We start from the raw sequence: 25,048 nt of genomic DNA, 5'->3' as shown, positions 1-25,048 counted from the left end.
CATGAAGAATCATATAAAAACCATGATAAACACACCGTATACCCCGGGGAAACAGAGCATGAAGAATCATATAAAAACCATGATAAACACACCGTATACCCCTGGGAAACAGAGCATGAAGGATCATATAAAAACCATGATAAACACACCGTATACCCCGGGGAAACAGAGCATGAAGAATCCTATAAAAACCATGATAAACACACAGTATACCCCGGGGAAACAGAGCATGAATAATCATATAAAAACCATGATAAACACACCGTATACCCCGGGGAAACAGAGCATGAATAATCATATAAAAACCATGATAAACACACCGTATACCCCGGGGAAACAGAGCATGAAGAATCATATAAAAACCATGATAAACACACCGTATACCCCGGGGAAACAGAGCATGAAGAATCATATAAAAACCATGATAAACACACCGTATACCCCGGGGAAACAGAGCATGAAGAATCATATAAAAACCATGATAAACACACCGTATACCCCGGGGAAACAGAGCATGAATAATCATATAAAAACCATGATAAACACACCGTATACCCCGGGGAAACAGAGCATGAAGAATCATATAAAAACCATGATAAACACACCGTATACCCCGGGGAAACAGAGCATGAATAATCATATAAAAACCATGATAAACACACCGTATACCCCGGGAAAACAGAGCATGAATAATCATATAAAAACCATGACAAACACACCGTATACCCCGGGGAAACAGAGCATGAAGAATCATATAAAAACCATGATAAACACACAGTATACCCCGGGGAAACAGAGCATGAAGAATCATATAAAAACCATGATAAACACACCGTATACCCCGGGAAAACAGAGCATGAAGAATCATATAAAAACCATGATAAACACACCGTATACCCCGGGGAAACAGAGCATGAAGAATCATATAAAAACCATGATAAACACACCGTATACCCCGGGGAAACTCAGCATGAATAATCATATAAAAACCATGATAAACACACCGTATACCCCGGGGAAACAGAGCATGAAGAATCATATAAAAACCATGATAAACACACCGTATACCCCGGGGAAACTCAGCATGAATAATCATATAAAAACCATGATAAACACACCGTATACCCCGGGGAAACTGAGCATGAAGAATCATATAAAAACCATGATAAACACACCGTATACCCCGGGGAAACTGAGCATGAAGAATCATATAAAAACCATGATAAACACACCGTATACCCCGGGAAAACAGAGCATGAAGAATCCTATAAAAACCATGATAAACACACAGTATACCCCGGGGAAACAGAGCATGAATAATCATATAAAAACCATGATAAACACACCGTATACCCCGGGGAAACTGAGCATGAAGAATCATATAAAAACCATGATAAACACACCGTATACCCCGGGAAAACAGAGCATGAAGAATCCTATAAAAACCATGATAAACACACAGTATACCCCGGGGAAACAGAGCATGAAGAATCATATAAAAACCATGATAAACACACCGTATACCCCGGGGAAACAGAGCATGAAGAATCATATAAAAACCATGACAAACACACCGTATACCCCGGGGAAACAGAGCATGCAGAATCCTATAAAAACCATGATAAACACACCGTATACCCCGGGGAAACAGAGCATGAAGAATCATATAAAAACCATGATAAACACACCGTATACCCCGGGGAAACAGAGCATGCAGAATCCTATAAAAACCATGATAAACACACCGTATACCCCGGGGAAACAGAGCATGAAGAATCATATAAAAACCATGATAAACACACCGTATACCGCGGGGAAACAGAGCATGAATAATCATATAAAAACCATGATAAACACACCGTATACCCCGGGGAAACAGAGCATGTAGAATCCTATAAAAACCATGATAAACACACCGTATACCCCGGGGAAACAGAGCATGAAGAATCATATAAAAACCATGATAAACACACGGTGCACCCCGGGAAACTGAGCATGAAGAATCCTATTAAAATCATGGTAAACACACCGTGTATCCCAGGACACTGAGCACGAAGAATCCTTTAATCAAAGAGCAGAATGCTCTGAGGGATACGATTGCCATATAGTTTTCATTGACACATGTATAGCAGTTCTGCCAACTTTTCATTAAGCAAATTCGTGAGATTTGGCCAAAATAGAAAAGATCAAATGGGAAAAAATTGATCCAAGGATACTGCTGCAAAAAAGCATGAACATGCGCGAGTCTCACGCATTTTTGGCAGCCCTGGCCTTGAAGGCATAAAACTTTGCTCAGTGCTTGGAGCACAAAAATCATGCTCGAAACAAGAAATCAAGCAATTTCATTGGTTGATTTTCGAGTATGAGTACAAAAAAACTGACTCGAAAGTTTTATGACCGCAAGGTACAGCTGGATAGTATTACTTTCAAAACTAATTCAACTGCACATGCAAAGGTAATATAAATCTGAATAGTCACTCAACTTTAAAAATAGCTAATCCTGGATACAAGTGTACGAGCAATGTACTTATTGTGTTTTATTTGTGTGCTATCAATTCCAAGTTTACTTTCCACAGCAGTCACTGATAACTGAGAGCTTCGTGCTAATTTCCCTGCAACTGATCTGGTACAGTTCAACTGTATGCAAATTTCGGTATCTGTACAGCTAAGGATATATGTACATGTATCATTGATGCTAACTTGTAATAAATTGCATAAAGTCTGAAAGGGAGAATGGGAGAAAGGCAAGGTTCTTCATGTTCATTGTGTGTCTCATTCACTGCAAATATCTCAATTACAAATGTATTGTGTAATCAGTTGCTCTGTGCCTTCCAGTGGTGCAAGAAAAAAATCAGCATGGCAATCAAATTCAAGCGTACATATTTTTTCATTCTCAAATGGCTGTTCTTTTGCTGCATAAGTGTGGTCTGAATGTTCATATAACAAGAGGTCTCCTTTGACTTCTTCTGATGTAATAGAAATTTCCTCAGAACGTACAAACTCGACCAGAGATGTGTCATAATTGGATGATCCTTTTCATCTTCAGTGTGGATTGAAACTGCAACAGATATCTCCTCCATTATGGTATCAACAGCTGTCCATGGTCGAGGATTACCTTTCTTTTCTTCTGTCGACATCTAACGAGTTAATTTTTCTTGACGATTTTGACGGGAAATACTTCTGAAAGGGAGACAACTCGAAACGATAATATGGAAGACTCCATTTCGGCTAAAGGGGTGTTATAGGTAAAACTTCATTGATTTTAATTTAAATGGTGCATATGATTTTAAATTATGCATCAACAATATTAAACCCTCAATAGCAGGCAGACATAGAAAAAATCCAATGAGTTTCAAATTAATTAATAAGCGGGGAATCCAGAACAACCACTCAATCTGATACCCCTTGAAATCAAAACTATACGCATGCGCATTAATACATAAACAAACCCGCGACGAGAACGTTTATTTAATTTATGATATGATGAATGAGTCTCAATTTCTTTATGAGAGTACAGTATCAGTTTCATAACGGTAAAATATAAAAAAAAACTCCACTTCAGTTCTTATATGACAGAAATAGAATTATCGGAATTCAAAGAACTCTCGCATTTATCAAAACTGGGGAATTCCCTCTGACGTGTGTCTAAATTTATAAAAACACTAAATATAAATACTGCTTAATTCTGATTTTCCGTGTTGTTAAAAACACGCATATAAGTCAAGGGAAAAATCAAACATGAAGATTATGAGAAGAACATTACAGGAAAGTTGTTTATGTTCAATCCTTTTGCTTGTTTTTACCTTTTAAAGCAAGACAATCATCAGAATATGAGATGTTGCTGAATGTTTAGAATAAAACGGTTGACGTGAGGGAATGAGCCCTGAGTCAACGGTAAAAGTCTACAGATTGCTTAAAAGCAATCGTATCCCAAAAACCACGATGAACATGTATGCCACCAGAAGACTGAGCAACAAGAACCATTTAATAAAATTGGATGAACACACGCCATGTACCCTGGGAGACTGAGCTACAATGACCCTATACACATACAGCAGTTGGTTAGGAAGTTCCAAGTTTTCCTCAACTAATTCTCGTCCTCTTGCTCATTTTAAGTTAAACACTGGAGATAAGATAATGTGTTAAAAATGTTAAGTTAACATTGTATGTGAAATGTATAAATAATAATGTGTTTAGAAAAGCGAGTATTACCGGTACCGGTATTAAACAGGTTTTACTATAATGTGTCTGTTTGGGGTTTTATTTTCTTAATTTTTTTGGTATACTTTCTCCAAATTTCATTTGAAAACCACGAGACGTGTATAGTGGTAATACTCTTGATTGTCATTCTATTAAATACAAACATTTATAAATATAATCTCTATTTCTTGAATAAACAGCACACATGTTTTATGCTTAACTTGGCATAAATAATTAAACAACAGTTCAAATTAATGATGTTCTATTCTTCAAAACACATCCATATCCAATCGTTACAATAAAACAAGAGAACAAGATAAACTAACATATCATACAAATACGGAATGCAATCCGCATATCAATACAACAAAGACTGGTTAAGGAGAGATAACTCTCATAAAAGTATGTTAACTTTACCAAACGACTTGACATACCAAACTGACATATAACATCCCCCCGAACAAATAAACAAACCGCGTTTGTTTTTAATGTCAAGGCGTTTGGTCATTTAAAATAGTTCAAAAATCTATTATTTTCATAAAAAATAAAGATGGCTAATTTATGTTTTCCAAGCTATTATTCATTCAATCAATATCAAATCTTTTACTATACTCAAAATAAAAATCACTTCCTACTGCATATTCCACAATACAATTGGTTATACAGAGCAAACTTTAATAAATGATGACACCAGCAGAGACCTTGGCTCTTATTAAATGGAAATACAATTAAAGCAACACAATGGCCATATACGCTGCCTCAAAAAATACAACCATAAAAAATAGGTTATTTCTGGTATTGTACACCAAATCCGTCATTACAAATGACAACAATATAAATGCTCCTTAAAACGCAGTATTTTCCTTTTAATTGCATAAATGCAATATTTGCTATTAATCAAACTTCAAAAATGACTATTCATTTGAAAGCAAACGTTAAAATATATTTTTCTTCAACAAAATGAATTACTTAAATTCAAAACTTTCTCTACTAAATTAACTTCTCTTCTCAAATCGTAACTGATCCGTAACTAAAAAATATACAATTAAGAATAAAACTTCAACAAAAAATCAAAAACAGTAACTTTGAAGTAAAAATCTTTTTAAAACTGCTACCATAGCAATATTTACGAAAATATTCTCTCGATATTTTGTATAAAACAAATTCTTATTACAGAGTAATACTTCAACAAATCTATTTACAAAATACTTTTCCCAATCAACTGACACCCATTGATTACATTGTCAATATTTGTTTCCTTTTCTCACAAAAATTTCACTATCAATTTATACACATATTATTACTGTTAAACGAAATTACAATTAAACACATTGTTCTTTTAAAGAATCTAGTCCTTGAAATAGTTTTTGTCAAAATTAACATGGTTTTAAATGCCATAAAACATAATTTATTAATGTTCATAAAAAAAATACACAATTAGTTAGCACATGGCGGTGGTTTGGACTGTACCATCTTCTTTGTATGTTCATTTAGCTGTTCAAATGGAATCCACAACGCATTTTGTGCCGGTTCACCTTTAAATTGCACACGGTATTCAGTTTTTCCATTTATTTTACGTTGAGACAAAATTCTCTTAACTTTATAATAAGTGTCTGATTGGGTCGTAAATTCATCGGACGAGTTTGTATCTAAAGTGGAAAGTTGAAAACGAATAGGACGTTTTCTAGTTCGTGTTGAACGTCTGACAACCGGTTGAGTCTGTGGTAACGGTGGGATAGCTTCTGTATGTTCTGAATCACTGTCTGTAGAAGGATCATCTGATTCACGGTTAATTTCGGCTGTATGAACTTTTGATAAAAAATAGTCTGACGGTTCGGGTGCACGAACATATGCAATTTTTAGTCTATCCAAATGTGTGTCATATTTAAGAATTTTGCCGGAAGATGGTTCTTTAAGATTCACAATGTGAGGTGATTTTATAGCGTTTACGATAAAGGGTCCACTGTATTTTGGTTGAAACTTTCGTCCTGGGCCACTCGGATCTTTAAGCATATATACATAGTCTCCAACAGATAAATACAACGGATTAGTCTTTTTGTTATATCGATCCATCATAAGTTCTCCTGATCGTTGTGCATTGGTACGAATTTCTTCTCTAATTATATCTAACTTTTTGGCCTGTTTTTCTACATAGTCACGATAATCGTCAGGTACAGTTGAGAAATCGGTTTGATGTGACAAACAAAGCGGAAATTTAGGTCTTGTTCCGTATATAATCTCATAAGGCGAATATTTTGTAGAGGAATTTATTGAGGCGTTCATTGAAAACGTAATGGCAGGTAGCACACTGTCCCATTGCGTTCCTTTTTGAATGTATGGAGTTAGTCTCTCGGCTAACGTTCGATGAGTTCTCTCGCATGCTCCTAAACAATGATGTATCATACTGGGCGTAAAATTTTGACGAATTTCAAGCAATTTACAAACTTCCTTAGTACAGTTTGAAATGAACTCACTTCCATTGTCAGATATAATTGTGTCACAAACACCAAATTGACAAAACATATCAAAAAGAGCATATGAAACTGTCATTGCGTCACAGTTTGGAATAGGCACATTATATACAAATTTACTGAACATATCTATAGCTGATAAAATGTGTGTATACGATCTTTGTGATGTCGGTAAAGGTCCATAGAGGTCAACTTGCCATATTTGAAATGGTCCAGAAGGTGTACGGTACGATATAATTCCAGTTTTAGTATGAGCTTTTGTCATTTTTCTAGATTGACAGTCATGACAGGATTTGACATATTCGGTTACAAGAGATGGCAATTTGTCGAAATAAAAATGCTCACTTATTAAATCTATAGTGTTTTGTATGCCTCCATGGCCTCCCATAGGCGAATCGTGAAAAATTTCCATAATTGGTCTTATGAGTATTTTCGGTAAAGCTAACTGGTATTTTGGCTTGTGGTCTCTAGTTCGTTTGCACTTAGCATTTCGGTTGTGAAAAAGCAAATTATTCAGCAGTAAATAATCTGCAGAACGTAGTATAAGCCGTCGTGCATCTCGTTGTAAATGTGGCAAAACTTGATTTTCAAGATAGTCAATAATTTGTCGTAAATTAACATCATTTCGTTGCAATTCTTTCACACTGTCTGGACTAAAATCACTTCGCTTAAATAGTTCTATGCTTCGTTTCACAAGTTCGTCGTCACTTGAAACTATCGGAACAGGTTTATTTTCAATCGATGTATCGTCCTCTGTCGATGTATCATTATCCTTTTGACTTTCATTTGTAAGTTCATTGTCACTTTTTTCACCTAATAAAATTTTCTGCACTGCATTTACAGAAATGTCATTTAAATTGGAAGCATTTGTGAATTTCAACCATTCACGCTCGTGCAAGTTCAATGCGGAATTGCAATCTATTTCGTCGTTTAATTGTTCATCTTGTGTCTTAACCTTCAAAGGGTCAAATTCATGTAAAACATTGTCTTGAGTGTCGCAATTATGAGTACTTTCATTCATCAAATAAGTTCCATCTATGGCTTCCAACGGTTTTAACATACTAATATTGTCTATGTAGTTTAGTGCAAAACATTGATCTTCAGTAATACATTCAATTTCCACCTTTGCTACGTCCTGAGCATCGGCGGAATGTTTACATTTTTGTTGCAGCGTCGGTTTCAAAAGCGCAGTTGTATCTTCACACGGAGAATCGAAAAATTCTAATTCAATACGATTCGCTTCATCCTCTGTCTGCTCAATCGGGCTACATTTAGGCAATGTAAATACTGTACTAATGCAGTGTTTTTCGCTTAATTTTGGAGAAATATATTCATATTCGGTATCGGCTGTATATCCTGCGTCAAGATCGGTTTCTTCTGTTTCAAAGTCGATAAAGTTTAAAGTTTGTGTATTGTTCTCAACGGGATTCGAAATACTAATTTGTCCTGTCGTTTCCTGAACATACGGGAAAAAGAGGTCATCTTCCGCCGGACTTGAATTCTCACCGGACACATCACTTCCAATACAACGAGATAATGCATCCGGTACTTGCATTTGCGCGGCTGGTTTGTAACGAATTTCGAAATTGTACTGTTGTAATATTGCAAGCCAACGATCATATATCGCTCCTTTCAGTTGTTTTTCAATTAGCGGTCGCAATGCCTTGTGGTCACACTCAACGATGAATTCATTGCCTCTTAGGTAACTTGAACAATCAGTAACGCTTGTAACGACTCCTAATAGCTCGAGTTTAGTTGGACCGTATGACCTTTGCCAATGATTTAAAGCTTTCGAACCAAAACGGACTACTCTAACTTTTTCAATGTTTTTATTTTCATCAGGATGTTTTTGGTACAACATATATCCTATCCCTGTTGAAGATGAATCAACGGCCAAATAAAACGGAAGGTTAAATTGAGGAAAGGCTAAGATTTCCGAGTTGAGTAAACGTGTTTTAAGTGCATTTAATGCCGTTTCTTGTTCTTTGTTCCATTGAAATAAGGCACCTTTTCGCAATAATTTTGTCAATGATTGAGTTATTTCACTATAGTTCGGTATAAACTTTCGGAACCATCCAAATAAACCTAAAGCTCTGCGGAGTTCTTTTAAATTTCGAGGTGACGGATATGTTTGTAAAGCTTGAACACGATCTGGGGGCGGTTTTATTCCTTTTGACGAAATATGGTGTCCAAGAAATATACATGACTGTTCTGCAAATTGACACTTTTTCGGGTTCAGTTTAAGACCAGCACTTCTAAAACGATTGAATACATCGGTCAAGTCATTAATATGTTCTTGAAATGTCTCTGGACAGATTAACACATCGTCCAAATAGCAAAGACATGACCTGAAAGTTAGTCCGGACAAAACTTTGTCCATAAAAAGTTGAAACGAGTTCGGTGCTGAGCTAAGTCCCATGGGTAATCGATTGAATTTGTATGTCCCAAAACATGTATTGAAAGCCGTATATTTCGAACTTGAAGGGTCTATTTTCATTTGGAAAAATCCGGAACTCATGTCAATGGATGTTATGAAATTTGGTTTTCTTTGTGAAAAAGATTCTGTTAAGTCTTGTAAATCCGGTATATTATATGAGAAAATTTTACACTGAGAATTTAGATATCTGAAGTCGCAGCAAAAACGAAATTGCGAAAGACTGGAGTCTTTGTCATATGGAGGTCCTTGTTTTGTTCCATGTACACGCTTAGTAACTAGCACAATCGGACTTGTTATCGGTAGGTCTTCATCTGGAAATACAGGAGAAATAATTCCTTGCTCAAGCAAATTGTCCAAATGATGCCTTAAAACGTCCTTTTTATCGGGCGACAAACGATAAGGTTTCTGATACTTCGGTTTGGCATCAGGTTTCAACAGTATTTTATGTTTAACTAAATCCGTGAATCCTAAAGCAGGATCTGACTTTGTCACAAAAATGTCTTTATTGTTGTACAAAAACTTGTGTAAATCGTTACGCTGAACTTTGTCCAAATTAGATTTTTCAAACAGAAAATTCGCAATAAAATCCGTGATTTCACTGTTAAACGTGTTGTTGTTCTCGGATTGTACAGTAGAATCAAGCCTAACCGGGTCACTTTTACTGTTTACACTATTTGTATCGTTTATCAAATTCACGTTTTGAACGCAATGGTCTGTAGTATCGTTGAACGGAAGAAGCGAGTGTTCAGATGTAATTTCGTCAAACATAGCTAATGTTTTTCCTTTATACAAGTCAATACTACAACTGTTTGGATTTAATATTTTAATTGGAATAAGTCTACCTTTTGACACAGAAACGACTCCTTTAGAAATAACCAATCCTCTAGATACAATATATTTACTAGACGTACAAATTCCTTGTTTTCCATAATAAATATTTGACGGAACTTTTCCCCATATAATTGTCTCTGTATGTGGTAAAATCGTTGTCCTTTTTGTACAATATACATTTGATGTTTTTGGAACAGCGGACATTTCACTAAAATCAATCACCATTTTATTCGCAATTAAATAGTTTGTTCCCAAAATAATAGGATGTGATGACATTTTCAAAATATAAGTAAAAACACGATGATTGGCTCTTGAAATATTCATTTGTACGTAAGCCGTACCAACAACTTCAATCTTTTGACTGTTAGCTAAAACAATGGACTCACGAACATCTGCATTAAAATCTGACTTCTTACTATACGGCAACGAATCATAAAGTTGTTCTGAAATAATGTTCACTGAACTTCCTGTATCAACCAATGCAGAAACTTTCAAAGAATCAAAACGAACAGTTAAATATAAAAATTTAGAGTCCGAAGAAATGAAGGAATCAGTACCAGAATCATTTTCGGATGACGTAATTACATCATTTTCACCAGTATACAATGTCATATTCTCAACACAAAAATCTTTATTTACATTCATACATTTATTTACACGAGATCTAGATCTACTCCGAATTCTTGAAGCACTTATGGACGGTCTCCTAGGGGAGCGTGCTGTGTGGCCCCCAGGAGGAAAGAGTTTCCCTTCTGAAGTTGACCGCATTCTTTTGCCGAATGTCCCGTCTGTCTGCATATTTGGCATTGCATGTTACGTGTCATTGTGTTGAACTGTTTGTCCGAAAATAAAACACTGCAAAGCAACATGTCCATTTTGAGAGCATAATTGGCATATGTTTTGAGGAGAGAGATTTCCCGTACCGTTCCAATTACAATTTCTTTTGAAGTGTCCTGTTGCATTACATTTATAGCAGGGCAAATTTCGACGTGGTGCGCTTGGATATGTGTTGTGAGAAAAATTATTGTAGCCCATAGGTGGTTTTACATTGTAGTCTGTTTGTTTTTGTGTTTTCATATCATTCATGAGATCGGTCAGCTGATTCATTTGAGATCTTAAACTCGAAATTTCGGATTGGCTTGGAAGGCAAACGCCTGAATCTGACAGATAGAGGTCAATTTGTCGACAAAAAAAGAACCCGTATGTAAAATGTTTACGCCCACAAACAGCGCCACCTATAATTTTTTCTACGGCATCTTTGAGAACGATGTCCCATTCTGTAGTAAATTAAAACATTAAATTAACTAAAACATAGAAAAGTAAGTGTAAAACACAAATTGAAAGATATATTTGCAGATGACTGTTTATGCATGATACGCTGGCAATGTGGACAATGTCCTTTAATCCAAGACTGAAAATTAGTTTGTTTCCTACGTCAAGATGGCGGATTTCAATGTTTACATTTTTTCACCTATTTATAATCTGACACAAATTCGTATCCAATCATTTATTAGGAATTTTATTATTGATCTTTGAAGATCATCCAATCACATTTGCCGTTAGAAAGTGGCTACACGTTACCAGCCGTCGTTACAAAGTAGCCATGTGTTTTGGGGGGATACCTTGGGAATGTTGTGTATTCAAAAGTTACGGTAAAAATCAATGTTATCTTCCTTATATTTCCATGCATACACAATTTATAACAGCAAATCCATTCTTAACAGACCCCATAAGGTAAACGGACATATTTAACTGTCTGCTTGAGCAAAAATTCGTGTAAATAAGCCTGATGGGTCGTTTTGAATTCAAGCACAGCAGACAAACACGTGGTAGATTGTTTATGTTTGACAGTTTGTTTACGTGAATTGCACGTTGATGTTACTATATACTTAACCTTTATCGTGTTATACTTTCAAGAGTTATATAATACATCTTACCCTGGAAATACGTCTAGGTAGGTGCAGGGACTTCCTTTACTTGGTCCTTAACTGGTGGAGTGTAATGATACATTACAGCATTTTTTGCATTTGATATATTTCATGTACATGTACATTTTATGTACACAAAGAACAATAAAGTAAATGAACGTACATGGGTTTAATTCCCACCCTAGGTATACATTTTGACTCTCATAACAGGTTGGAACAAATAGAGCAGATAGCAATTGACAATAATGTAATGCTAAAATGATAATTGATAGGGTTAAATCATCAACATCATTTTTTCTAGTATACAGCAGCTCCTCTAAGGATTGGTAAGGGCATACTTTACTAAAAGTCCAGTGGCCAAGTCCTGTCTTTTTTGCCTCTGATATTTACTTATTTATATTATAATTTCTAATATTCTTTTGTGCATGTAGTAAGGCAAAAGCTATTGTTACTCTTATTTTCCTCATTTGCCTTAAAACAATGGAATGTATTGATTGTTGATGTATGTAAAGTGACTTGTAATTTAACTGTCACTGCTAACAGAGACTTGGACTCTGGTGATAAGTTTCCAGAATGTTATCTCATTGGCAACTATACCATAAATGTCAGTTTCCCCTTTATAAGTTTTATGAAAAGAATTTAATGATAATATAATAATAAGTTGTAAAAAAATTGAAAAGTTAAGCACAAGTGCCAAATCTAATTGGCTTTTCATTCAAGAAAACCTAGAGGCATTGAAAAGTGTTGAAAAATAAATGTTTTGAACTAAAAAAACTATCAATATATAGAGTACAGATATTGTTTTAATTGGGCCTTTGGGAATATTTGGCTGTTAATTGAAGATATAATTGTTATATGCCTTTTCAAGTATATGTGTGGCTCTCTGATCTGGCTGTGGTTTAAAATCTAAGAATGGAATTGGTTATCTCCATATTTATCTGATTAATATCAACATCATTGTTCCATTATATATACAGATATATGTAAATCATTGTAATACATGTACATTACTTTGCTCTTCATATGCCCTTTAATTGGAATAAAATATCTTGTCTTATACCACATTTCTTTATTTTAGTACTGACAGGTTAACTTTTAAAAGCATTTAAAGTAAGTGAGTGGATGACAAGCTTAGTCAATGATTGTAAATCCAGACAATATCATGATTTTTTTTATATAGTAAATAATGTTATTAAACTAGTTATCTCAATTAAAGGACTGACATTCCGCTTTGAATTTATTTCTGATATCAGAATAATGAATTTCTTTTTGTTGTCCTTAAAATTTTTCAAAAAAATTCTGAACATACTGTATTTAAATCAGTTTTGTTTTTGTCTGAGACTACTATAACTTGGGCGGTGACCACAATCTCTATGTTATACAATGAAGTAGTCTCAGATTTTTGTAGTCCAATTGACTATGTATTTTAGAGCAGGTAAATGTGAATTTGGATTAAATTTGAAGTTGATTCAGTATATCTAATGACATAATACCACTATTTTATTTCAACAAAGCATTTTCAAATTTTATTTACTGGTCAGCTTAGGTTATTATCCAATCAATAATTTAATTGAAAGGACTTAACAGTTGGTTGCAGGACTTTTGAATTCAAATATAAGAAAGAAGAAAAAATATAAAGCAAAACTTGAAATATTACATATAATAGGATTTATGATAACTGCAGGATATCAGATTGCAATACAGCTTTTGTTCAGTTATCTTTGTGTTGATTATTATGTTTTAAATCCCTTTCTGGTTCTTTGGATGTTCAGATTTTTTTTCTCTTGATTAAGGCAAGCAACAGAACTTGTACAACTTATGTAGTTTTTTTTATCTCAGGGTGAATCCAGAAAATTTTAAACATAAGTGGTGGTATTCCAAGGATAAAAAGGATGGTTCCAATTATATGCATGATCCCATTCAAATGCATTAATCTTCCATAAAAAGAGGAGGTTCCAATCACCAGACTCCCTGAGATCTGCTTTTGTATCTTAAAGCAGCTATAATAAAACAAAAATTGTACATGTACTTCTGGCTGCTGCAGATTGATTTTATTTTCAATCTATGGTAATGGTCACAATTTTGAAGACTATATTTCCTTTTTTTCCATATTTTTGTTTAAATGTAATCTTCTGCTTCTGTTTCTATTGTAACACAGGTTCTTTTGAAAAATGACTGATAAACCCATCTTGTATCCTTCTATCTACCAAAAAGGTGTTTGAGAATATATATATATACAATAAGTTCAAGTTTCAGAGAAAAAGTCAGTCTGTTATAAAATGTAGGTAATTGTCTTATTTGGAAGTGTTCAACAACCTGTAAGAACTTGAAAAAAATGTCATATTCAACCTTTCCATGACTATTTTATTGTTACAGCAATAGAGGAACATGGAATATTGAAAAGTTATTCAAGAACTCTTCGAAATAGATCTGCAATCATTAATTTTACTCAAATTTACTGTTGTGAACTTGCAATATCCTACGATGCGAGTACCGAGTTATCTCCCTTTGAACTCCGCTTCGCTACGAATAAACTGACACAATTGCGTATCCGGGGTTTTTGTGATCTGATATTGTTATTTAAGAAGGAAAAAACGGTTTTACTTCATATTTTATACCCCTCAACACGTTACCAAACCTATTTAAGGATTTATTAATGATTTTCCGTGGACCTACGCAAATTTTCAGAAAAAAAGTTTCACTTCACTCGTGAATTTATAACATTTTAACAATACTTTTTTATTATAATTATATAAAATAAGAAAGCTTATTTTATCTAGAATTGAACACTTTGGTTTTGATTAATGTACGAGTACAAATAAGACGATACGAGTCCAAAAACCACGAGGCATGCACGTTTACCAAAAAATCGTAAACTCTGACCTTTTATCACGTGACCAATGTCTTGAACTTAGAAGCCATTAAATCGTTTGCCGTTCAAGCTAAAACGTCGTAATACATGTTTCGCTTCCGCTAGATTCTTTGCAAGCGAAATTAAGCCATGTATTGTTCGTGCGGCGGCAACTGTATTTTCACATTCCCTGTATTTATACGCCTCGCCTGTTTTCGCTAGTGTTAATGCGTCTGATGCATCTTTTGGTTTACTTGCGCGGACATAAAATGCAAGTTTGTCAGGCAACCCATCAACAAATTTTGACATGACTTCGTGTTCAGGTTTGGAAAGCAAGTCCGCTTTTTCTACGAGCTCACAATAAAAATCTTCAATCTCTTGTCCGGGGTTTAATTTCAAACTATTGAATAACTGATTTTCAATAACGACGGATGGATTTTCCCAGTTGAATTTAACATATTTAGCGTTAAAAAGTTCTTTAATTGTTTGCCAGTCTAAATCAGAAGTTAGTCCGTTGTACCATGTTAGCGCGGGGCCCTGAAGATGGAGGTGAAATGCTGCTAGAATTTTGGCATCATCAAGCTCATGGAGAGTGGCAAAGGATTCAAATTCTTTTATAAATTTTGAGCCATTGTCTTTGGGGTATCCGGAAAACTTTTTACAGGCGGCTAATTTGTCCATAATGTTTTTCTTTGGTGGTTTGCTTTTATTGGGTTGATCGTTCAAAGAATTAGGTAAATCATTGAAGGCAGGTATATTTGCGGAATCATGGTTTATCGATGTTGCAAGGTATGTGTTTACAAAAGTATTGTCTAGAATTGTTATATCTCGATACGAAGGGTTTATGTACAAGTCTTCCTCACTGTCACTGTACCTTACTTTATCATCATCCCAATCGTAATACATCGAAATTATAATAATCAGTTCAAAGTCTACCAATGATTTTCCATAGGCTATGTACGCAAGAAAATGCAATACGTCCACGTGTCCGACCGCATGACCGCCTTCCCACTGGGGTTAATTTCACAGGATCGTGCTTAAATAGATGTTGTTTTGTTATAAGTAATGTGTTTGAATGTTCTTACTAACAACCGGGTTCCTCCACCATTTTATGCTTAACTTGGCATAAATAATTAAACAACAGTTCAAATTAATGATGTTCTATTCTTCAAAACACATCCATATCCAATCGTTACAATAAAACAAGAGAACAAGATAAACTAACATATCATACAAATACGGAATGCAATCCGCATATCAATACAACAAAGACTGGTTAAGGAGAGATAACTCTCATAAAAGTATGTTAACTTTACCAAACGACTTGACATACCAAACTGACATATAACACATGTTTAATATAAAAAAATACAAATACAAACATTGATTCATTGTATTGCAAAATCCACATGCTATTCTATGTGCAAATGTGACCATAACCGACTTCATTTCTGCTCGGTGCATATTTCTTTTTCGGCTACTAAATTTCTGGACGAAATGGTTTGGCAGTTACATATAATTATATGTACTATGTATGCAGTGAAAATTGTGATTCTCTAATAATTTGCAACTACTGAACAATTAAACCAACAAGATTTGATTAAGCTCTATAATTCACATGTATAAACTGAATTTGTTATGAAACTTTTGCTCGAGGTTTCTGTCTATTCTGAGTTGGTGCTAAAACACTTTCTGCTATTCGTGGTTTTCCTATGATATCTTTGCGCATGTGTGGTTTCGTTATTCCCGCCTTTTCTCCATCAGCATCATAGAAAAATTGCAAGTCTGATTCCGATTGTTGTCGACCTTCGTCGACGAGATATTCAGCAAGATCAACCTCAGAGTCGGTATACGTCGTTCCCGACGCAGCACTTTTTATGCTCCTTTCGTCGTCCTGTGATTGAGCCATTTCTAACCGATGCGTAACAGCCTCGAGATCATATGCTAGCTCTCCGTTCAAATATTTCTGCATAGATTTATTAACACTGGCGGATTTCGATGTTTTGATTAAAACTATTTGCTTTTCGAGTTCTTTCTTCGCATTTTGTTTTTCTTTTACTTCCGTTTTCAACGTTTCTATCTTATGCTGTATGTCTCCGATGTAATGAATAAAATGTGGTCTCATTTCCAGTTCTAAGAGGTAGTCCTCCTGAACCACCGATTTTTCGTATTCCAACATCTGTAGGGTGTTCTGTTTGTTCTCAATATCAATTTCAATATTTTTACATCGTTTGAATAACTCTGTGTATTTAGGGCTATTGTTTGGAAGGAATTTAATCTGATCATTCATTCGGTCAAGATCTGCTACTGCTCTTTGAAAATCTCGCTGTGCTCTTTGCATTTTATTATCGACTTTTTCAAAACTATTCGTTAGCGCGTCGGATCTCTTTTCTCTTTTTGACAATTTTTTTTCATCTTTAGCTAGACTGACGATTATCTCCTGTTTTTCTGTTATATCTTTATTTATAATGCTTATATGCTGTTTTACCTCGCTTACCCTCTTGTCGACCTCGGCAGTTGGAACTCTACTTCTTGCAGTCGGTGTTTTTAGCACTTCCGGTGGCGGAGGAGGAGGAGGTGAATGTGTTTTAGGCTTAGCTTTCCTAAGAGGAAGACGTTCTCCGTATATTCTGACTGCAAGAGCCAGCCATTCTCGTCCTAAATCGATTCCTCTGTAAGATTTAACAAACACATCTGGAACCAGCCGGAGAATGGGTTCAAATGAATGGTAATTTTCAAATTGCAGAAGTTCATGATGACTGTCTGGATCAAAAATAGAAATGTCTAGATTGCCATCACTGAGTAGTTCTCCCCAAACTCCAGTTAACTCCTTGAGTTCTACTACCACGGAGGGTAAACGTGCATGGTCTCTTGTCTCCTTTGATGCCTTTGAAGTCGCTTTCCTCGAACGAGAGGACTCTGGAGTGGCGAGGCCTTTTAGCTGAGGTACAGCGGCAGCATTCGGAAAATCGACAGGATCGTAATACTCTTCATTCAAACTTTTCAAAATGTTACTATCAAAATAGGCTTTTAGATCTCTTAAATATCTAACATCGCGGTCGAAAGTTTCAAAACTTTTAAGACATCTCAACTCGTGATCGGAAGCCCTTCCTTTAATAGCTGCTTCCTCTATAGATTTGATCAACTGGCGGACTTGTCTCATAGACTGAATTTTTCTGTTTGGATCTCCTGTGTTAACTCGTTGACCACCCCGTGACCTTGGGGTGTCCATTTCAGAATTTAAAGTCAGCAGCATGTCATAAAGATTATCCTTAGAAAATCGTGAAATGGCATGTCTAAGTAGTTTCTCGAATGCCATTAATTGCTTGGGTATTCTGTCAGGACCCTCGATACTGGAGCTCATGTCTCCACCAATAAGACCTGGTGTCTGAAATATATAATTAAATTTGTATACTTATTATGAAAACTTATATCCTCAATTATTTCATTTACTATTATGAATTTCATATCAATATACTAGCATATATATACCACAGTGTACAAGCGGACAGTGACACAAAACGGAAGTTGCTGATCTGTCCGACGGCGATCGGCTCGTTGTTTTTCAAAAAAATATAGAATATCAACACAAAGTGTCCCATAATGGATTGTTCAGCAGCTCAAGGTAAGTGAATAACTACAATGATGTATTTTTGACCATTTAAAGCTTATTTTATGCTTTTAGCATCAACCGTCTTTTTAAAATAACTCCTGATCATGAAGAGGGGTCAAAATTTTGCGATTTTTCGAGTCATAAATCTTAACAAAACTCCGAAAATTCAAACATTTTCAAGATTTTTAATCGATACATAGTTGAATAATCATATTCCGCATACACACACAAAAGTTTGGTTCATTTTTTTTTATTATATTGTCACAATTGAATCTTTTCTATTCAAAGTGTACTGTCCGCCTCGTTGCCACCGTATGTTTTCATACTGTCCGATCTGTTGGTCATATTCATGATCGATATCTTTTAAACGATGATATTCGCAGTTTTATTAATTCCACACAAAACAGTCCAAATCGGCTACATTGAATGGAATTAATCTATATAACTACACTGTAACTGAATTTGGAGTGTGCTGTCCCCTTGGAGGATTATCATAAAACAAACAAACAAAACATATCATTTTTCCCATGATGTCCCCAGTCATACTAGATTTTACAATTTAACATAACTCCCAAATGAACAATTTGACTTGCCGTTCCCGACCAGGTTATCTTTTTCAGAGAACCTGGCGCACTCGTACATTTTTCAATATTTTTTATTACATTTTAATTTTGATTATATTTAAAATAGTAAATGTGGCAAATACAACGTAATAATTTATAGCATTGTGAGACATTTGGCAATTCTTTATGTGTTCTTGACCTGTGAAGGTCAAACAGTACCGAATTGTTGTTATTAAGATTTCAATCACTATTTACATAAAACGTTTAGCTGCCTGTCATTGTCCACTATTAATATGTATTGTATATCTCTAAAATCTCACCACGTTGTTTAACAATTATCTATTGTAATTTCGTTGACATGTTTGAAGTTCATTAAATGGATTTTATTGTTGATGCTTATGTGTGGTTCGTATAAACCAACAGAATGAACTTAAGTTCGTTTTAACGCCATTGCTTTATCTCATCAGATGGTTTTGTCACCAGCCTTGTGCCTTTTATAGCTGACTATGCGGTAAGGGCTTTGCTCATTGTTGAAGGCCGTACCAAGAACTATTGTCTCTTGTGGAGAGTTGCCCATTGGCAATAATATCACATCTACTTTTTTTTATTGTGAGGAAAACTCAGAAGAAGATACCATAACTAGGTTTACCAATAAGGAATATCTGAACCCGGGGAACGGCTAGGTTTATCACTGGCAGATATCTGGGGTTACGCTTTCAAATAATGAAACATTGAGCTACGTTTATCAAAGACATATACATAGGGTTAGGATAGTGGGGCTACGTTTATCAAAGACATATACATAGGGTTAGGATAGTGGGGCTAGGTTACCACTGATAGATACGTGGGACTAGGTTACCACTGATGGATACGTGGGGCTAGGTTACCACTGATGGATACGTGGGGCTAGGTTACCACTGATGGATACGTGGGGCTAGGTTACCACTGATGGATACGTGGGCTAGGTTACCACTGATGGATACGTGGGACTAGGTTACCACTGATGGATACGTGGGGCTAGGTTACCACTGATGGATACGTGGGCTAAGTTACCACTAATGGATACGTGGGCTAGGTTACCACTGATGGATACGTGGGACTAGGTTACCACTGATGGATACGTGGGCTAGGTTACCACTGATGGATACGTGGGCTAGGTTATCACTGATGGATATGTGGGATTAGGTTACCACTGATGGATACTCGGGGCTAGGTTACCACTGATGGATACGGGGGCTAGGTTACCACTGATGGATACGGGGGCTAGGTTACCAATGATGGATACGGGGGCTAGGTTACCAATGATGGATACGTAGGGCTAGGTTACCACTGATGGATACGTGGGGCTAGGTTACCACTGATGGATACGGGGCTAGGTTTCCATTGATGGGCACGTGAGGCTAGGTTACCACTGATGGATACGGGGGCTAGGTTACCACTGATGGATACGGGGGCTAGGTTACCACTGATGGATACGGGGGCTAGGTTACCAATGATGGATACGGGGGCTAGGTTACCAATGATGGATACGTAGGGCTAGGTTACCACTGATGGATACGTGGGGCTAGGTTACCACTGATGGATACGGGGCTAGGTTTCCATTGATGGGTACGTGGGGCTAGGTTACCAGTGATGGATACGTGGGGCTAGGTTACCACTGATGGATACGGGGGCTAGGTTACCACTGATGGATACTCGGGGCTAGGTTGCCACTGATGGATACGGGGGCTAGGTTACCACTGATGGATACGTGGGGCTAGGCTACCAGTGATGGATACGTGGGGCTAGGTTACCACTGATGGATACGTGGGACTAAGTTACCACTGATGGATACGTGGGGCTAGGTTACTACTGATGTATACGTAGGGCTAGGTTACCACTGATGGATACGTGGGGCTAGGCTACCAGTGATGGATACGTGGGACTAGGTTACCACTGATGGACACGTGGGGCTAGGTTACCACTGATGGACACGTGGGGCTAGGTTACCACTGATGTATACGTAGGGCTAGGTTAACACTTATTTATACGTGGGGCTAGGTTACCACTGATGGATACGTGGGGCTAGGCTACCAGTGATGGATACGTGGGGCTTGGTTACCACTGATGGGTACGTGGGGCTAGGTTACCACTGATGTATACGTAGGGCAAGGTTACCACTGATGTATACGTGGGGCTAGGTTAACACTGATGGATACATATGTATAGGAGAAGGGGTTGTTGTGATCTTAGCCTTGAGACGCTGCTTGTGCCTTCGACAGCTTTACAGCAATAGATGTTTATAATATTTCGTTTCAATACTATATTAATTTTTCATTGGTATTTACTGAAGAGCACAGTATCACTTTGGTCTTGTTAATTATTAATTGAAATCGTTAAAGCAGTTTTCAATACATAAATCGAATTCGTTTGTAATGTTATAATTTTAAAGCAACAATGCAGGACTGATTGTTTCTATAGCTATAGATCGTTTTACACAGGTTTGTTTTTAGTTACTAAAATTATCTTATTCAATTTTTTCATTTATGGCATATTTTAATTATTCATCGAGGAGTAAAGTAATCACGTTTATCTCTCAATTGCTATTAATACAAATCGTTCTACAGCGGACTTTTTACCTAAACATATTGTTCTTTAAAAAAGCCATTTTGAAGGAAACAATGAAATTTTGATTGTTTCTAGTTATGCGTCAAAGTAATCATTCAGTATGTAAAAGCCCAGTTGTATTATTATTTTTTATCTTGTATAACAATTCTCAATTCTGTTTTCTAAATTATTGACTCAATGTGTGAGTAAAAGAACTATGATACAGCATATAAAACTATTCAACATGTGTTCTTTACAAAAGTATAATATAAAATGACATATACCTCATATCACTTTTATTCATACAAAAATATTATACAAATATAATATAGATATCAATTATTATTATTACATACTACTTAAAACTTGTTCTCAGCTTTTCAAAATCGATCTTTTCATTTATTTTCATGTTCTATAAATTGTAATACGTGTTACTTTCTTCAACCACACGGGGAGCTATTTTGTAAACATTAAAAATATTGTAATGAAAGAATCATTGTGATTTAATTTTGATTCGTTTTATCCATATAATAGGAAATGACAGTTGAACCACAGACTCTTTTATTACACAATTGGTTTGTCCAAATAAAAAAAAAAATTCTCGTTTTTTAAGGAGAATTTGCACACCAGAATTTATATATGTTGTATAATATACACTCTATTTTTTCCACAGCGCTAAAATATGGTGTATGCTATTGCAAAGTCTGTAACTTGTTTTCAAGTTGGTTGCTCTCTATCATATTTTTTTTTTTTGTAAATTCATGGTTAAAGTTTTATAATAATAAAAGTGCTACGTCAGTCTGTGTGTTTGTGATAGTATTCCTCTTACTTTATCCAAGGTTCATATTAGAACCTCTTTTCTATATACAAGCTGACATCTTGTATTGTGCACCCCAATCCCACCCCCTTAGCCGCTTAGAACCAGTACAATCATCCTTAGACGTTAACATTTCTACTTGAAACCATAGAGAATTTGATCCGAGTATTATAGGGTATAAATTTAATTATTTTTAAAGGAAACTCTTATTAATTGTAGGCAAATATTTATATCTTAAATAAAGTTTGTTTTCCCAGTATATTAATATCTAATCTAAATAAATGCAGCCATAAACTTTTATCAACGTATTACTTTGTTTGCCGAAGTGAAAAGGTTTTACATTAACCAAACTATCACACTTTTGAAAGCCTTAACGAAATTTTGCCTTATAACTTTTTCAAATACAATTTCACAGTCTAGAATAAATAATAAACCCGACACAGGAATAACAAACTTATATATGTAAGCTAGTCTGTGCGTCACAGTAACATTTATAAATAATTGACAATCAGATTGATGTGATTTTATTATCAAACTTGCAGATTTTAGGTGTTGCTTGAGTTAATTAGATTTTATTTATTAGAATTCTTTCATGTTCAATAAAAGACGCTATATAAGAGTATTAAGAAAACAATGAAGTCCAATAAACAGAAGGTTAAACGGGTCTATCTCGTCTAACATGATGTAATAGCACGGGAAAAATCAATGGAAAAGGGTTATAATAGGGGCTAACGAAAAGTAATTACATTTCTACCGATATAAAACAAAACCACAAAAACTGTACTAAGTTGAAGGCCGTACGTTGACCTATACGTTTACGTCATTTGGTGAATGGTGGATAGTTCTTATGTTTCTATTGAATCTCATTAAGTGAATACTGGATTAGTCCATACTGAATTCAGACACGTTTCTACATTATGTATACACTAAGCTGAATTATAAAAAACTTGAAATAAATAGAGAAGTTATTCAGAAACTAAGGTTCAAACTGACCAAGACAAAGTTGATTTTAAATGAATTGTTAAGGACCCTTTCTGTTAAACGGACTCTTAAAGGGGTTATCTTGGCTTTCGTATACTTTTGGTGTGAGTGCATGTTCTTAATGAAAGTAAATCCAGAAAAAATATGAAGAAATCAGTTGTGATATTTTCTTTTTCTATTGATGTCTGAATCTATTACATTTCACAATTCAAATTCTTTACACATATCAATATTATAGGCCATGTTTGACATATAGTAAAGTAATGGGCTAAATTCCAAAGAATACTAAAGTTAAACTCCAGAGATTGAATCGTATAATTGTTTTGTAAAGAAACATAAAACATAAATCATTATTAAAAAGTTTAAAAAAAACAGAACCGAAAATGTATGAAACTAATTAGGACATACATCAACAAGTTAACATCCCAACAATGCCAATAACACTAGAATACCCATATGTCCATTTGCCTCAGTTTATCAATACATGAACCACCATCAGAAGCTGGCATATGTATATCATAATGTTTTTCGTGATTTGGAAAATTATGTGTAAAAGACACACCTGTTAGTGTATCTCTTAACTTGTATAGAGCTTGACATAATTCTACTAGGTGCATGTCTTTAGTTGAAGACTGCAAGTTTTACTTTAGGGGTCTTTTTTTGTTATTTTGTAGTTGGGTTGCTGTTTCATTAAGGTATACCTTCAATCTCCTTTTATTAACATAGAACAAGCCTTTATAGGCCATATTTTTTTTATAGAGTACACGATACATATTTCTTTTGATATTCCAGAACATGCATGATATATTTGCCACTGGACATTCGAAAACAACGACCAGTCAACGATAGATATTTTTGAAGTCATGATCACTAAGCACAATAACTGACAAACACACGACCATAATATATGTTTAAATATAAATGTTTCGATTTGAAAGATTGCGAGCAGTAAACTTTGAGTGAGTATAACCGTTATATACATATATGTATATATAAATATAATTCTTACCTCGAGGAGCATGTCTATATCATGAGATACTTGGTTGGTCAGCATCTTGTTGTGGTATTTAAATCCAAATTCTATTCACAATTACTCTTTATTTCATTTTTCATTTACCAGTTTAAACAATAAAATATCTAGCGAATGTTTGTTTTCATCGAAAGTTTATCAATGAAATAAGACGTGCTTAATCCATCTCTTATTTAATCCTTCGTTCTAAACAAATACTTGTTCTGTAAAAGAGTTGTCAATTATCTGCACATGTAAGAAATCACAACACATGAGTTATATTAGACTAATCTAACTCTCAGATAACGGTTTATTTGTCCGAATCAATCAATTCTGAGTTGTAATAAGGTTATCAACAATGAAAATAATTTGTCTCCATTCGTTTTTCTTAAATTCGATATTGAATAGGTTCGTGTCAATAGAAACCTGTCGTACCTAAATTCCTTCTAATAGACCGTAAGTTAAAAGGTGTGATCAGTTGGAACTTGTACTTACAGGCTAAAATCTTTTATTTATATAACATTGACAATACCTGGCCATTCATATGGATCGTTAGAACTGGCTTATATGCTAAAATGGCATGTAAAGAAATTAAAGTCTGTGGGTTTTAAATTCATTATCTCTTTAGTATCAGTCATTTCCCCGATAAATCAGTCGCTGATAAATGAACAGGACTTTTTTAATATGTGTATTTTTTTTTATAATCTAGCGTCAAATTTAAAACTTCAAAGTTTTTAATAATGTAAATAATAATCTCCAAG

At 35.1% G+C, this 25,048-nt stretch overlaps 1 protein-coding gene across 1 annotated transcript; it reads right to left on the bottom strand.

Annotated features, from left to right (window-relative positions):
• Nucleotides 1-5,637: 5,637 nt before the first annotated feature.
• LOC139511158 (uncharacterized) lies at nt 5,638-24,805 on the bottom strand. Its single transcript, XM_071297732.1, has 4 exons — nt 24,288-24,805; nt 16,358-18,106; nt 14,973-15,729; nt 5,638-10,751 (listed from the first exon to the last, which is right to left on the bottom strand). The coding sequence occupies exons 1-4, from the start codon at nt 24,330-24,332 to the stop codon at nt 5,638-5,640; spliced, it is 7,665 nt and encodes a 2,554-aa protein (XP_071153833.1). The 5' UTR covers nt 24,333-24,805.
• Nucleotides 24,806-25,048: the final 243 nt, after the last annotated feature.

Source organism: Mytilus edulis, chromosome 2 (assembly GCF_963676685.1).
Source record: "Mytilus edulis chromosome 2, xbMytEdul2.2, whole genome shotgun sequence".
NCBI lineage: Eukaryota > Metazoa > Mollusca > Bivalvia > Mytilida > Mytilidae > Mytilus > Mytilus edulis.
This window is presented reverse-complemented; position numbering and strand designations above follow the sequence as displayed.

Bases quoted from the DNA above. Each gene is read 5' to 3' on its own strand.
- LOC139511158 (XM_071297732.1), bottom strand. From the start codon at position 24,332: ATGCTGACCAACCAAGTATCTCATGATATAGACATGCTCCTCGAG. The intron at 18,107-24,287 runs GTAAGAATTATA...TATATATTTCAG, and splicing joins ATATAGACATGCTCCTCGAG to ACACCAGGTCTTATTGGTGG. The intron at 10,752-14,972 runs GTAAACCAAAAG...ATGACACGTAAC, and splicing joins TGCATTTTATGTCCGCGCAA to ATGCAATGCCAAATATGCAG.